The 17,663-nt window shown below is 36.6% G+C and overlaps 2 protein-coding genes across 2 annotated transcripts in view; one reads left to right on the top strand and one right to left on the bottom strand.

The window, feature by feature from the left end:
• Nup62cl (nucleoporin 62 C-terminal like) overlaps window positions 1–10,107 on the bottom strand; it is a 112,609-nt gene extending 102,502 nt beyond the window's left edge. The window contains exon 1 of the mRNA XM_023708002.1: window positions 10,001–10,107. The gene's annotated coding sequence lies outside the window, so the exon portion shown is untranslated. The remainder of the gene's footprint in view (window positions 1–10,000) is intronic.
• A 24-nt stretch (window positions 10,108–10,131) lies between these two features.
• Pih1d3 (PIH1 domain containing 3) overlaps window positions 10,132–17,663 on the top strand; it is a 53,187-nt gene continuing 45,655 nt past the window's right edge. Inside the window, exons 1-2 of the mRNA XM_012513099.2 lie at window positions 10,132–10,136; window positions 10,293–10,377. Of these exons, the coding sequence (XP_012368553.2) occupies window positions 10,132–10,136; window positions 10,293–10,377 (90 nt within the window). The remainder of the gene's footprint in view (window positions 10,137–10,292; window positions 10,378–17,663) is intronic.

Here is a 17,663-nt window from a genome sequence, read left to right as displayed (position 1 = left end):
GTACAAGTTCTCATATGTCCTGAGTCTTAATTGACCTCAGAATGCTAGGGCCAAAATGTTGGCTTTCCTTGCAGCCCTCCTTTTTCTCTAATTTTGGTCTGCAAACTTAGGTTGTTAACCATCCAGAAGACAAGCTTATTGTTATTATCGAACAACTTAGGCTGTTAGGCTTAACCTCACTATCTGTCTGCATATCAAACATCTTGGGCATAATATGGAAGAGCTATTTTTCATCAAGTATTGATATGTTGAACTTTAAGTCCCTACAGAATATGATAAAAAAACATTTAAAAATTAGAATATATTTTAAAAATAGGCATGAAGAATTATATACTTCTCATGTTTGCACATAAGTCCAAAAATCTAGCCATATACAACCTTGAAGAAGGACAGTCCCACAATATTCTTTTTCCTCTCTCTTGCTTTCCTTCACCACCGCCTTCTTCTTGAACAACCATATACCTGAGAGACATCATAGCAGCAACTGGCATGTCATGACAAGCAGCCCATATTCAGTAGACCAGAATGACAGGCACTCCAAGCATGAAACTACTATTACAAATTATCATCTGCAGTGCAGTAGCTTAGTTCACAGGTATCAGTATATATAGTTAGTCAGGGTGAGAATCTTTCCAAATATCTGCTAGATTAAAAAATCTTCTGAAGATTCTCAGGATCATTGCCTTACTCATCTTCTACATATAACTGTATAGCTTGACATTGTCATGTTTCCTAGCTCTTCTCCTTTCCCTCTCTTGATTAGTTAAGTACTTGTATCTTTTTGTAACCTATTTTGATTCATGGAATTTTCATAATTCCCTTATTTTTCCTATGTTTGGAAGTTATATATTCTATTTACTTACATATTCTATTTATTGCCTAGTTGTCAAATGTAAAGGAACTTACTGAATTGAATTAAGTGACTGGAGAGGAAGAAAACAATTCAATGAGTACAGATGCTTACCATAAAGTTATAGTCTTTTAAACACATGAATACCTCAGTTCCCTCACTCCTAAAATTCTGGCAGTTCCACTAGATGAGTAACAAAAATCTTTTAAAAAATAAATTCATTTGGGGCTGGGAACATGGCTCAGATCCAGAAAATCTATTAGCATGTGCAAGATTTGGGGTTAAATCCATAGCACTGAAAAAACAAAGTTCACTACAGACTCTCCACATATGTTGTCTTATCAAATATAATACAGTGCTATGGAAAAGACTTCCAAAATGTAATGATGGTTTTATCCTCCTTGTCAGTGAAGGATCAGCAAATCCAGAGTAATTGTAGTGTACTCTTTTTTTTTTTTTGCGCCGAATGCCTTCAAGGCATGACTGGCTGTCTTGTGTTGTGGGGATCGAACCACAGCAACCTGAGCCTGACTGCTTTGTTGAAGCAGCCACTTAAAGAACTGAGATAAGGGGCAGGCCCCCATAAAGCTTGTTAGTTTTTTTTTTCTTTTGGTGGAACCAGGGTTGAACTCTGGCCCTTGCATTTGCCAGGGAAGCACTTATTCCACTGAGCCATCTCCCCAGCCCCTGTAGTGTACTCTTAAGTGGTCCAGGAGTGAATTTCAAATAACACTTCCAAAGAAATTATTACACATCTATGTCATTTGTCATCGTACTAATTATTTGTATTGTATATTATCTACTGTCATTTTTTGATCCTTGGAGTGTCCTGGGCAGTAGGTACTCTGATCTAGGATCAATAAGTGAAGTAAGTTATTTCAGCATATACACTTTATCATTCAAGTTCTTAAATTTCTTATGTAATACAAAAGAAAGATAGTTATTACACCTGAAATACCTTATTCTTAGTTGTCCAAAAACAAATCAAAAAGAGATTTTGATCTCCATAAGCAAAGATCTAATAAGCAAAGGAATTGGACAAAATAGTCTTATTTCAATATTATCCTAAGCATTACATTATCAATTGTGTCTACAAAGGCAAAAACAAGGTGAGTTTGAGGAGATGGGTATGGTGGTACATGCCTATAATCCCAGAATGCAGGAGGCTCTGGTAGGAAGATCACTGAGCGTTCAAGACCACCTTAGACTACAAAGTGAGGTGAGCTCAAGGTCAGCCTGAGCTGCATAGCGAGCACCTGTTGGAAAAGACCCCCCCAAAAAAGATAAGCCTATTGTAAGCTGTTTTAGCCTAAATATGTAGGGACTTCTGTTTCACAATGTATGAATGATGCTTTAGAAGCATTCTTACCATTTCCTTACATTTTTTGAGAAATGGCTGTCAAGAGGTAACAAACATAGAAGGTTGGTCATGCAATTTATTAAAAATTGTCTTTTCTTGGAAGCAAATAGACTACTCTTACTAAGAAACAACATTCTCCCTAAACTGCCTCATTACTTGACAACCATCAAATTCCACAAATACATTCTACCTTCTCAGGAACATCATGACTAAGTCACAAAATGTGATTAGTCATTTTATAAAATTGTTCCTATAAATAACAACATCTGAGAATATGTGTGGTTCTTTAGCATATCATTTATTAGAGAAGTAGACAGAGAAATAAAAGAAATATACAAATTCATTGAAGAAATCTGCAAGATAGAAAGTCTCTCAGAAAAATATAGTACAGAAGAAAGTAGGAAAAATCTATGCAGCACAGCAGACTTGATTTGCTGCTAAAAATTATAAATGCCAATTCAAAAAGTAAAAACTGAGTTATTAATGTTTTATCCTAATAAGAGTCACCACAGAGAAATGAATAGAGATTAAATGTGCACAGAGATCTTATTTTTTAATTTTATTTTTTAATTAGTACATGCTTGTTATACATATTGATCACATTCATCAAAGGGAATTTGTACCTGTGCATAATATATCTTAATTCTTTTTTTCCCATTCTCCTCCCCTCCCTTTAACATTTCCTCTTTCCATTTACTTACACAAGCTTTTTTTTGGGGGAACTGGGGATTGAACTCAGGCCTTTGCGCTTGCCAGGGAAGTGCTTATTCCACTGAGCCATCTCCCCGGCCCCTACATACACAAGCTTGTTTTCATTTTTTCTTTTTTTTTTCTCACTAACTTTATTGAAAATTAATAATTATATACCATATTAAAAATTGTAGACAAATATTGAAATATAAAAGTTATAAGATGCAATAATGATTGGTACCATTAGTCCCAAAGAAACAGCACATTAAAACCTCACCTGGGGCTGGTGGGATGGCTCAGTGGTCTAAAGCACCTACTTAGAACAAGCTTAGCAAAAAAGCACAGGGACCATGGTTCAATCACCCAGCACCACATGCCAGCCAGCCCCACCCCCTGGTGGGCTGAGCTGGCCACACACACACAAACGCACACACAAATAAATAAAAAATTTTTTAAAAAAGAATATATATATATATATATATATATATAAAAACCTCACCTGTTAGAATGATGAAAAATACCAAGACTGACTATGTCAAGTGTTAGGAATGTAATCATCCAGCTATTCTACTTATAGAAAAAATAAAATCACATATCAGACAAAAGCTGGTAAACCAATGCACACAGTCAAAACCCTGGATGTACTCCAAATGTCCAACAGGTCTATGGATAAATTTCTGATATGTGTGTAAAGAAACGCCACCCATCCACGAATGGGAGTAACCATTGATATCTAGATAACATGTATGATTCTCCAAGTAATTATACTGAGTGAATGAAGCCAGATGAAAAAGGTTCTTCCTGTAGGCCTCTATTATATAAATTTCTAGGAAATACAAATTAATAAAGAATGACAGAAAGCAGGTCAGTGGTCTCCTGCGGACTAGCTGTAGAAGCACAAGGGAGAGTGTACAAAGGGCACAAGGATACATTTGGAGTTAATGACTTTGCCCCTTATCTTCCCTATGCTGATGGTTTTACAGTATACACATTTGTCAAATCTTGCCAAATCATATATGTTAAATATATCCAATTTACTATATATCAGTTATAAGTCAAAAAATCTGTTAAAAATTAAATTATGGGCACAGAACAGTAAAGCATCGGACTATTATTAACAACCCATGGAACCTGTAACAAAAGATTAGGAGAGAAAAATTTTGTCATTCATACCAAGTGGAGCTGGCTTTCAATCTTAATATTTTTGTCAACTTGTAATAAAGAACTGGGACCAAAACTTTAGAACAATATTTTTTACTTCATTCCAATGCTAATCAAAAAATTAGCGTGCAGTACTTTGTAGCACTTGAAAGTCTTAAATACTCTCTGATGTTGTTTTGTTAATGGAATAATGTGGGGGCTTCCTGACTTTTCTCGCACAGTCTGAGGTCTCCCAGACACACGGATGATAGGACGTGATGTGAACCTGTCTTTACCTGAGAAACTCAGGGAAAGCTGTAATGCTCTCAAAAAGTCCTGAGTCTACAAGTCTGGTCAAGCTATGAAAATGATGGATGCTGTGATGGAGAATTAAAACAAGTAACTTCATACTCAGCAACGTCTACATGCCTTGTCCTTGATTTCTAATTTATTTCCTTGCCTCTACTCTAAATGGGGCAAGTTTTTCCCAGTCCAGCTTCCTTCCACTCATGCGTTTCTGTCCCCATTGTTGAATTCCTATTACTTTGTTTAGTGTAATTTTCTGTCGTTTCTAATGCTGTATTTTTTCTATTGCTATTTTGTATTCTTTAAAATTTTAAAAGAAAAGAGCTGACAACACCAACAACAAAAACTGAATTGTTCCCACCCACTCCCCAGGTCTTTTGACTGTCAAAATTAAATCACATTTTAATAGCCAAAAAAAGTTATAAGATGTAGACAGAGTGAATCTTAGAGAAATATTTCTGAGATGGATACTAGCATGGGATTAATAATAGACTGCACATTGTAAATAAATTACTTACAAACTTAAATGAATATAACAGTAAAAATTGTCCAAAATAAAAATGAAGAAAAAAAATCCTTATGAGGGCCTGCCCCTTAGCTCAGTTCTTTAAGTAGCTGCTTCAGCAAAGCAGTCAGGCTCAGGTTGCTGTGGTTTGATCCCCACAACTCAGGCCAGGCAAACCTGCCCTGAAGGCATTTGGAGCAAAAAAAAAATGAAGAAGAAAGAATTTGCAAATCAGTCATATAATAGTTCCCTGTGTGCCAAAATCAAGGAACTTATATTCATATAATCAGAATTCTCAATTTATAAAGGGGTAGGCAATAAATATTTAAAGTTTTAAAATTTCTGAATTTAGTTGAAATTATAGCTCCACATTTCCAAGAAAAAAGAACCTTTGCACAAGAAATTTGAATAAAACCATACCAAGGGACACAATAATGAAATAGTCCAAAACTTATTGTAAAGAAAAAAATCATTAAAGCATATACATAAAAAATTAACGATGGAAGAACAAAATTAAATACCATCTTATTTCACATTACAAAGAAAAAAAAGACCAAGTATGTAAGAAACTAGACTAATTAATTCAAAGTACTGTAAGAAAAAAAAAATCTGTACTCATTGAATTTTATACTTAGCAAACATAACTTTGAAAATTAAGGGGCCAGGGAGTTGGCTCAGTAGAATAAGTGCTTGCCTGGTAAGTGCAAGGGCTTAGTTCAATGCCCGGTTCCACAAAAAAAGGAAAACTAGAAGTAAAATATTTTCCAGTTATACAAACTCAAAATACTCTAATATCACCAGACAGCATGTAGGAAATAACAAAGAGCATAATCCAGAAGGCAAGAGAAGTTGCTGTATGGTCCTGAATAAAGAATAGAGCTCTGAAAATGATAATTATGCAGGACTATTTAAAATATATCAGATGAACCCATTTAAAAGATCATTTAAGATTTCCACAAAACAATATCAATCTTAGGTTGGGTTACATACATATTTTTTTCGTGTGTGTGTGTGCATGTGTGCGCGCACGTGTGGAAAAGACAAGGAAGAAGTAATATAGTCAATGGAAAATGTTAATATACTTTTTAAAGTTTCTAATACTAGAAGAAAATATCATACTATGTCTTTGAAGTAGATTGTAAGTCAAAGATACAGTATAAATCTTAAAACAAAAATTAAGATTAAATAAAATTCAGAAAATTAATTAAAAATTAAATATTTCAGAACAATTGAACTAAGAAAAAGTTTTCATGATAGTAAAGAATTACTAAGAATAAAACATAAGATAAATACCCAAATGGCAAATATATGACCAGCACTTCTAACAGTCTGGGGATAGGATAGTGCATAAAGTTCTAGTATGTGGTGGACATGGACAGTGTCCATGACGCTGACTGATGGCCAGGTGTCACTTGTGGGACTGAGCTACTGCTATTTCCTTGATAACCACCCTGTAGAACTAGATAGAATCATGACCCATAGGGTGCAGGAGAAGTCCATTTGTAGAGTATGCTGATGGAAATATTTTTCTGCTGTATACAAAAGAATAATTGAAAGACTGCTGTTGTATACCTCTTTTTCTCCTATGTTTAATTGTTTGCCCTATTTGGTGGGTTCTTTCCATTATCATTTATGGAGTTGTGGTTATTTTGATCCCTCTCTTGAATATCATTTAGCAGTCTGTGTAAGGTTGGCTTTGTTGTCATGAAATTCTTTAGTTGTTCTTTGTCATGGAAGTATTTCACTTCTTCATTATACTTGAAAGAGAGTTTCACAGGGTATATCAGTCTGGGTTGGAATTTGTTTTCTTGCCAGACTTAAAGTACTTTGCTCCATGCTCTTCTTGACTTGATGGTTTGTGAAGAGAAATCTGCCGTTAGGGCCTGGGTTGAATTCTTTTTTTTTTTTTTTCTGTTTGGTACTGGGGATTGAACTCAGTACATTTCACTTTCCAGGCAGGCTTTTATGCCACTGAGCTGTCTCCTCAGCCTTTCCATTTTTATTTTCTATTCTTTTTCTTTTTCATTTTCCCTTACTTTCCCCCCCTCCTTTATTTCCCTTCCCATTTGAATACATTCTCCCTACATCTCAATATCTATCCTTCATTATTCTGCTTATTTGCTTTTTAGATTTCTCACACAAGAGAAACAATGCAATATTTAAACATGTGTGTCTGATTTTACACAAGGATTTTGAATGAAACATGAAAAAAATCAAACATATATGATGATCATTTTATTTGATACCAAAATAAAATTGAGGGTTTCTGAAAATGGCATAACATTTTGAGTTCAGTATTAAACACCTAAAGCGCTAATAATGTAATGATTATCTTTTACATTAATTTTTTCCCTCCTTCATACTATAACTGCTCTTAAAGGTATAAAGTCAGAATCTGACCTTAAGAACTACAAAAAGTGGGCTGGAGAGAGCTCAGCAGCATAAGCGCTTGCCTGGCAAACGCAGGGTCTCAAGTTTAATCCCCAGTACCACCAGAAAAAAATAGCTATTCTTGTTTGGGCTAACCTGATAGCTCAGCAGATTAGAGCACCTTAGGCAGAGCAGAGTGGCCAGGTTTGATCCCTGGCATGCCTTGCTGTGCCAGCCCCTACCCTGGGGTGTGCTGAGATAGTGAATGAGACTGGGCGTGGTGGTGCGTGCCTTTAATCCCAGCACTTGACAGTCTTGAAAACAGGAAGATCACTACAAGCCCAATCTACATAGTGAGACTCTGAAGACCTTGTATTAAATACATAAAAAAAGAACTATAAAAAGGATTCCTGAATCCCAAAACTGAAATCAATTCTCTAAATGTGGAGCTGTACTGTATAATTCAATGGTAGAATGTTTGCCTAGTATGTGTGAGCCCTGAATTCCATTCCAGCACAATGAAAAGGAGTGTGATATTTCACAAGACTAAATTGCTTTCGAGCAGGTCTCACTTTTAGTGAATGATGCTAGCAGTTAGAAAATTTGAAAAGGAAAGACCAGGGTGAGACACAAGTGAAGGAAAGCAAAAGACTCAAGAGAGCTCTTGGAGGTGAGGATAACAACTCCAGGCATACAGATACAAAAAATAGCTTCAAAGGAATACTCATGTTTAGAAGAACTATGCCCAAAACTTTGATGAAGTAGAGCAAAAATAGTTAATTAATTTACAAAAACCAGGAGAAGTCTTACAGAAGATATGTATAAAATCCTTTGACATGTATACAAGTAAGCCAAGCTGTCACTTAAAGATCTCACAAACTATTATTATCTTACAAGGAAAAACAGACCTGGTTAATATAAAGACTTTTTCTTTCAAATAATATTTCATTATTTTTTCAAGGCCTTGATCTTCAAAAAAATAAGGCAATTAAGTATACAATTCTTAAAAATAAGTACATTGCTTGTTTGTATTTTTATTATGATAAAGTATAAGTAACAAGTCAGGGAAGGTCTCCTTATTTCAACATCTGCCACTACATATAATCTGCTATCAAGACAAAATGGACAAGAACATTAGCCTTACTCAAGTGAGTTCTACTCTCTGACATCCACTCAATGACAGCATAATCCTCTATAAGTCAACCTCTAAATTTCCATATTGAGGACATTCTCCATCAAAGACACGTACTTAAATATTCACCTAAGATTCCGAACCTGCGCTCTACCTTCCTACCTGCTCAACCTGGGGAAAAACAGGCTTGCAGGGCAGACCAAACACTGAAGAAGAGATTATAGCCTTAAAAACAAGTACTATTTGTCTGACAAGAACAAAACTAAAATTTATTGAACATTCATGCAAGGACACTACAGAAAGCATTTGTTACAGGTGATACAGTTGTCACACATCTTTCTCTCTGCCATCACAGACACCCACACCCCCCCTTCAGAACTAATTTGTTGAGTAAGTCATGGCGATCTGTATTTTTCATGAATTACTTAATACATAAAAAAGTTTGAAAACCAGAGGTCTAATGGCAAAGCCTTTCAAACTGTGGATGAGAATTCATTATTGGGTTGTGGTCCACATATTTTAAATATAATATTGTTATAGTACATTGTAGGTAGTAAAAATATTTTTCAAAACACTTGTCAGTTATATATTATATATGTGTGTACTGGCATCATAATATAAAATTTATTTCTCCTGTTAATCACTGCTGAAAGGTCTACAAAACACCGGCTGGGCATTTACAGACAGAATAATGCACAGCGACAAGAATAAAAACAACAAAATGCAACACACTTTCACTGAGATCATCAACAGTAAAGAGAATTATGGTACAGGTTATTTGGTCAAAAAGCTAATAATTTTAGCCTATAATGTAAATATTCTATCCTCATTGCTTGTTTACTGCGGATACTAACAAATTCATTATTGCTTCTGCCAGATGAGAGGGAAGTTAAGAAAACTATTGTAGTGAAAAGGAAAGCAAATTTGTGTATTTGTAATAGAATTCAATCCCTATATAACTGAAAATAACTATTAAAACCATCCTCTTTCCTGTCCCACATACTCCACATAATTATTGCTCCTTCCCTCCTCTTTGTTTAAAACCAAATCACGTAATTCATAGAAAACTAAGGTCACAATTCCATCCGTGTGTGAAGACACAAATTCCCAAGCAGCGGCAAGCCGTAGACGCCGCGCCTGCAGTTCTTCACTCTAAGGCGGGAAAAGCCAGGCGCCTCATCTGGTGATTCTCCCAGGATTAGGAGCCGCGTAGCTCCAGGTAGCCAGCCAGGCGCTTTCTTGGGGCCTCTGGCCAGAAAGGCTTGCCAAACAAAAAATGAAAAGCAGGATCCCTCTGTACACAGACACACAGACACAGACACAGACACAGACACAGACACAGACACAGACACAGACAGACACAGACAGACAGACAGACACATACACAGACACACACACACACACACACACACACACGAAAAAAAATCGCTCGTCTCCGTCCCGGGGCGCAAGATTGAAGAGAGACCGCAGAGCAACACAAATCGAGCCCTAGCCACTCGATCCTACGTCTCCACTCTCTACCGCTCCACGTCTGAAGGAGTCAGATGTGGAATTCACTACGGAAAAAGCATAACGGAGAGTGAAGCCTGCCAACAACCGGGAATTAAAATAAATAATAAATTTTTTAAAACCTGCAGGTAAACTTACCGCTGTGTGGTTTACAGAGTAAATAGGTAGGCTCCTGGGACTGCGCAGTAAACAAAGAGGCCGGCAGACTTGCCGGAGCCTGAAAGAAGTGGTCTCTCAGCTGGAGAGAAGCGAACAGGACTGAGGTTTGAATGAGGTAAACCCACTTAACTAGAAGGGGCAGCCATTGACCCTGGCCCGGACGCATCCGGATTGGTTGATACGGAAAGCGTTCCAAAGCAAACTTTTCTATGATTGGCTAGGAAAGTCAAGCGGGAACCCAGAGGTGGGGGTGGGTGGGGGGGTAACAAAGTTGTTACCCAGGCGACAGAGAGACGCAGGGTTCTCCTCAGTCCTCTTTCCGAGCCTACCTAGAGATCGGAGAACTGCCCACCAAGGTGAGGAAACCCAAACCTTAGGAGGGGGAGAGAAGGGAATTCCGTGTTTGTTAGAAAAAAAACTGGGGAGAACTTGTACTTAGACCCTGAGAGGTACCGCCAAAACCCACAAGTAGAGGCGAACACCAAGTAGAGACGAACATTTCCCTCAGTCTCTCAGGGTGCTGCTTTAAAAAAAACTCACTCTCTCAGGATGTGAGTGAGACATGGGGTAGTTACCAGGAATGGGTGCCGATGGACTGTACTAAAGATAGCCAAGCAGCCTGAATTCTCACACACACTTTAACCGTTTCTTTCCCATTAAAGATGACCAGCCTGAGAATGTGAACCATGTTTCCTTATAGGGAAATCTAACTGCCCCAACTTGGTACCTTCTGCATATATTGGCATGATTTATCCTGATCTGGTTAGGATATATAGTGGGAGGACCTAACAGTGGTTAAACAAACAAACAAACAAATAAAAAATGGCCTGTGCCTCATACTACGTGAACGATGTCCTGTAGCCTGAGAGTTCCAGCACAGTCCAGTTTTGTGGTAGATGCATATAACCCCATCATCCTGAAAGACTGAGGCAAACTACTTCAAGTTCAAGCCTAACCTTGGGAATTTAGTGACATACCAAGATTTTTCTCAAAACAAAAACAAAACTTTTGTGTACAGGTGCCTCATCAGGAGCTTGTTTGGAGCCTTAAATACTCTATTTCATTTGACTATACCAGGCTGGGGAGATGGCTCAGTGGAATAAGCGCTTCCCTGGCAAGTGCAAGGGCCTGAGTTCAATCCCTGGTTCCGGAAAAAAAAAAAGAATCAAATGTAACTCATTTGACTATACCTTTCAAGAACGGGGAACTGGGATAAAAAAAAAATCTGAATAAAGGGTGGAGGAAACTGGTTTGATCATAGAGGTAGGAAACATTTCTCCAAGAGGTCCCTGTTGTGATATACACTTAGAACACAGACTAAAGTTGACTTGAGAAAATTGCAAAGGTGCTAAAAGAAAAGTTGCTACCTCAACCATGGTTTTTTTTTCAACCACGTTTTTAGGGACACATAAAATATGAGACTGAGACAGGAAAGCACTGACAAATGTGTATTTTGCCTGAAATGTGCTATATAGCTTTTGAGGATTTTTGTTTAGTTTTTGTTTTTGTTTTCGTTTTTGTGAGACAGGATCTTGCCATGTAATCAGGGTGGACTTGAAGCTACTAGGTAGCACAGGCTGCCCTCTAATTTGGAGAAATCCTCCTGCCTCAGACCTTGAGTTCTGGGGTTAAAGACATGGGCCTCCACAGCTGGCTCATGTGTAGCTTTTAATAACACAGGAAAGTTCTGTAGAAATTAATGATGTTTGTCTCCATATAAACTGACTTTTCTAGCAGTATATAGTTGGATGTAGTGGATGTTTGTACTCCCAGCAATTGGTAGGCTGAGGCACTAGGCTTACTTGATCTTGAGCCTAGGAGTTCAAAGTCAATCTGAACAATATGAGATCTTTAAAAAACAAAACAATACCTCACTTTTCAAAGCATGATTGGGACGGTAAAGATTGCTTATGAATCCATGAATAAAATAAAGGATAGGCAGAAGTAATATTAAATCAAATGTGGCTCACCAGGGGCAGTGGACTACACCTGTAATCCTAGCACCTAGGAGGCCAAGGCTGCCAGTGTGGGTTACTTAGTGAGTTCAGGTACAGCCTGAGGTTTATAACAGAATTTGCCTCAAAAAAAATCCAGATACTTTCATTAAATAATTTCCGTTAAGGGTCTGCCAAATATCTCAGCAGATTAAAGCGCCTGCAAGCAGGTGCAGAGGCCAAGGTTTGATACCTGGGGCGCACTGAGACAGCGATTGAGACTGGGTGTGGTGGTACGTGCCTGTAATCCACTCGGGAGGCTGTAAACAGGAGAATCACTATGAGTCCGATCTAGTAGTGAGACCATGAACACCCTGTAGACTCTTGCCTAAAATATAGGGAAAAAAATTTTCCATTAAATATATTTTAAAGGCTGGGAAAATGGCTCAGCAGCATTGTGCTTGCCCGGCACATTGCTGGGTCTCACTATGCAGCTTGGGCTCGTAGTGATCTTCCTGTTTTCAGATTCCCCAGCAATGGTATTACAGGCTTGTGCCAACATGCCCAGACTCAGTGGTGGACTCAGTGCACCCAGGGGCGGGGCCAGTGCCATATGTGGTGCTGAGGATCAAACCCCGGTCCCTGCTCTTGCCTAAGCAGGCACTTAGTCCACTGAGCTATTTTATCGGCCCTAAAAGATTTCAATGGCATATGAGGCTGTGGGCCCATTCCCACCACCACTTTAAAAAACCTTAAAATTTAGCCTGTACCATATATTATATTTTAATTCAAAAATAAGCATAGATAATATTTAATTTCGTGTCTTTAAAATAATTTTAATGCAAGAATTGCTGAATAAGGCACCATATAAAGCTTTTGAAGAAATGTCAAATATTTAGACACCAAGTAGATTTTGAATACTGTGAAATAATTCAGCTATAAATGGTCAGAATTTTACTTGGAGATATCATTTTAATCTTTTTACTTTACCAAAAAGGTAATGTTTGTTGATTCTTTAGTACCTTGATTTTATTTACTATGTACTCTAATTAATGAAATATGACTTATTTTTTGAATAATCTATAAGTCAGCATTTTCACTAATTTCATTTAATTAAATTCTATTTATCTTAATTAGTATTCTCTAATTAGTTAAAGTCAAAGAGCCATTCATATTGACACTATTGGTGAAGACAAACAAAATGGAAACCATGGTCCCAGCCAGAGTCTGACTTGACTGCAAGGTTACTGATATTGCTTTAGTGCCCTGGGCCTGGAAACATGCTAATTGAACCTTTTGGGGGTCTCTAAAGGACTCCATTGTTTTGGTAATGATCAGGTTCTGGAGAGCTAGTTTTGGCAACTACCAAGATAGAGGCTCCAGCTAAATTTTATGAAGAACCTAGGGGCTCAGATTGATAAGGGAAAAATAATAAAAAACAAAATCTCTTCCTGGGAAATTCTACCATTGGCATTGGTTTAATAAAAGATAATGTGAGGAAGAAAAACACAGGGCCCAGAGAATTTATTTTATAAATAACCAAATCTGAAATAAAAGATTTAGCAATGCATCTGATTTTCCTTAAAACTCTTACTTGAATTTTCCTTAAATTTATTCTTGGCCTATTTAAATGGTAATGTCACATTCAAATATAGTAAAGGTGGCTCCAGAATCTTAATTTTTGTACTACCCAAATAGTCTGAGCAAACAATAATATACTCCAAGATACAAAAGCAGGAAAACATAGGCTCTGTTTAACAAGTATTCAGCTTTTTTTTTTCATGTATTGGTACAGGGTCTACGGGATCTCATTATGTAGATCGGATTGCTAGTGATTCTCCTGTTTTCCTGGTATGCTAGGCGTGTGCCACCACACCCAGTCTTAGTCGCCATCTCATTGTGCCCAAGGGGTGAAGCCGGCATGGCACAGTATTCAGCTTTTAACAGAATGCAGAACATATAGGAGAATAATGTGAGGGAAGGGCAGAAAATTAGGCTGCAGATATATCCTGAAGGACCTTGGTTACCAGACACAAGATGAACTCAAGTGTTCATCAAATTTACCAATACAAGTAAAAACACTGCAGAATTTCTCAGAAAGCCTCTTTCTTTGTTTTTTAAAAATACTTGTCAAGTGAACTTCAATATATAATTTTAATAAGTATTATATTATTTTTAGTGGGTTAGACCTCTAAAAAGTCAGAATCTTCATTTTCATTCAACTTATCATTTTTTAAAAAATTGATATTCTTTTTTCTTTTGATAATTTGAAATATTTAGTTAGTTATCCATAAACAGCTATGATTCTTTTGTTTCTCAAGATAAAACAACAAACTTATCAGGATTTATTTCTTTTTTCTTTTTCGGTAGTGGGGATTGAATTCGGGGGCCTTGCACCTGGCAGGCAGGCACTTTTGCTACTGAGCTATCTCCTTGTCCTAGGATTTATATCTTTATTTACATATTATTACATTTGTTATAGTCAAAGTTTTTTATTTATTTTTGTCTTTTTGAGACAAGATTTCAGTATGCAGTTCAATCTGATCTCGAACTCACTTTGTAGCCCAGGCTGGCCTTGACCTTATAGCAACACTCTTGCCTCAGCCTCCCAAGTGCTAGCATTATAGTTGTGTTCCAGTTCACCCAGTTAGTAAAAGTTATTTTTGCCAAAGTGCTAATTTTATTATTATACTTTTATTCCAATTTAGTCATAATGTGTAGCTATGTCATTTTTGCCAGCATAAAATGGAAGTCTAATTAAGCCCAATTCTTGAATTCTTCAGATACGTAAAATATTACTAAGAATTGTTACAAATAGTCTGTTTAACACACACAGACAAAACGGTTTAACACATATTGTAAGCCGCAGCATCCCTTTCAAAGCAGTCACTTTGGGCAGCTAACCTACTTACTGTAACGGGGTCACTCTTCAAATTACTTTCAAAACTACTATTTTAGAATTGCCTTGAGATTTATAGCACATTATTTTGGATACCCTCAAAGAAACAAATCTTTATATTTTGAAAGTATATCTGATATAGAAATATATCTAGAAATCACTTAGTGACAAGTCTGATATGTAATAAAACTGAATGATATCATAATTCTTATTTTCTTAATGACACATATAAAGACAATTTCAAAAGAAAATAAAATTCCAAAATCTTTTGAGCATTGGTAACATATTTTTATATGAATGTATAACCCTCCAAGGTAACTAATTTTGAAATGCCACAGTCACATGAATTTAATCATGCCTAATTTATTATTCATCAATTACTGTATTACAGCTCCAGTTATTGAAGACATTCTATCTATGTACAGACAGAGCTTCTGACTGCCGATACTACCCCATCTCCCACCTCATGAGAATCAGATTAGAGTTTCTTCCCAAATAAATAGTAAGGATTTGGAATTAACCTGTTTTTCCTAAATCCTGTGTCCAGTGCACCAACAGAACCATAACTTTTCTTTCTTTCTTCTTCTTTTTTTTTCTGGTACCAGGGACTGAACTTAGAACCCTGCACTTGCCAGGCAAGCACTTATTCTACTGAGCTATCTCCCCGGCCCCCATAACTTTTCTTCATAACCGCCATAGCAGGTATTCAGGTGATACAAGGAAGCCACTGATGATGTGCTTGCTTGCTTTTTTTTCTACTCAAGTTTTGAGCCCTGCTGTATTTTGAATCTTCTTCATCTAGCTGCAAATTCCTCCACAATTTTCACTAACAAGACCCATGTCTACCTAATTAGCCAGAGCCCTACTTGGCCCTAATTATGCCTTCCTGTAACCATGCCTGTTCACCCTTTCTACTGTGAAACTCTGCTCATACTGAGAAACTCCTACTTCCATGTTTCTGCCAATCAGACAAGATGACATGACTAGCTATTCTAACAACTACCTCAGCCATCATATCTGAGATGTTTGAATACCTTTATTACAGGTTGGCTTTACTTGTTCTAATTTATTCTGCTCTGACCAGCTCACCATTTAGCTCTCATAAACCTCATGATCAAGTATCTGTGTGTACTGGAACTATGTGCCAGAGAATAACATTTCATATAGCCTTTCATATTTTAGCAAACTCTTTCACCTATGTTGTATAATTTGACCATTACAACAATTTTGTAGTTTAATGCTGATATAATAAATTTCTGTTATATATTTTTTCAATATCTCATTATACAATCTCAAATGACAATACTAATTATATCTAATAACTGGATGCATTTTGCCTTTCCTCACCAGAGGTAGAAAATCTTTCAATAAGATTTTTGGGTTTTTTTTTCAATAATTTTATTGAGAAACAAATAGCAGCGAGACAGTTTCAAACCAAATTGGTAGGACAGTTTCAATAATTAACACATTGCATAGATTCTTCCTAGTGGTTATTTGCTGTACAAGATGCAGACATGATATCCTATTTACAAACACTATTAGAACAAATCCTTCTATTCATTAAGAGAATGTAACTATATATTTAACTATATATTTATCCTAACCATTTTGAATACACAGATACAAAATGGATGTTCATCTGTATTCCCTTTTTTGTTTAGTTCAATCATTTGAATATTATAGGTGTGTTAACTCAGCAAAATACTCTAAAAGAGCCCAGTAGTCCATTGGGTCTTCCCAATACTATTGCTTCACTGGCAATGTCAGAAATTGTTGACCTGAGTCCCCTACAGCTGAACATAACACCATGGCTTTACTTCTTATACTTTGTTTTTATACTTTTCTGCTGGATGGTTAAGACCAAGATAAAGCAAGACCTATGCAACAAGAGTTGCAGGTTTGGGTCTGATAAGGTCAGTGAAATCAATGATTTTCAAAAAGAAGGGGGTGGTGAATGAAGGCAGGAGACAGGAAAAGGAATGTTGTGGGACTGTCCTGCTTCAAGGTTGTATATGGTTAGGTTTCTGGACTTATGTGTAAACATAAGAATTATATAATTCTTTATGCCTGTTTTTAAAATATATTCTAATTTTTAAATGTTTTTTCATCATATTCTTTAGGGACTTAAAGTTCAACATATCAATACTTGATGAAAAATACCTGTTCCATGTTATGCCTAAGATGTTTGATATTCAGACAGATAGTAAGGTTAAGCTTAACAGCCTAGGTTGTATGGTAATAACAATAAGCTTGTTTTCTGCAAGGTTAACAACCTAAGTTTGCAGACCAAAATTAGAGAAAAAGGAGGGCCGCAAGGAAAGCCAACATTTTGGCCCTAGCCTTCCAAGGTCAATTAAGACTCAGGACATATGAGAACGTGTACTGTAACATCATGTAACTCAGTAATGTCCCAAATTTGCTGATCAAGGAGATTATGAAGCCAAAGAGGAAAGTGATCGATAATGTAGAGTGTGCCTAAGGAGAATCACATGGAGAAAAAACATTCTCTCAGGTTTTCACAGAGAGCACATTGGCCAAGCAATGGCCGTGACTCCTCCACATGGCTGACACTGACAAAGGATCTACAATCTGAGGTACAGGATCTGAGGATAAATCCTGAGGAGATTTCACTGACCTTATCAGAGATTTTTGCTTTAAATGTTAGGTAAATATTTAATGAATGCATAACCAACTAAAAATTTTTAAATATAAACAGAAACCTCTTTGTTTAATCTAATGTATATCAATTATTCATTTCCATAACAGACTATTAGACTGTAGCATGAGAAGAAATTATTTTATCTTTTTA

The sequence above is a fragment of the Octodon degus genome, unplaced genomic scaffold (genome assembly GCF_000260255.1).
Source record: "Octodon degus isolate 3935 unplaced genomic scaffold, OctDeg1.0 scaffold00321, whole genome shotgun sequence".
Taxonomy (NCBI): domain Eukaryota; kingdom Metazoa; phylum Chordata; class Mammalia; order Rodentia; family Octodontidae; genus Octodon; species Octodon degus.
The sequence above is the reverse complement of the archived record's forward strand: the minus strand, read 5'-3'. Positions and strand labels throughout refer to the sequence as shown.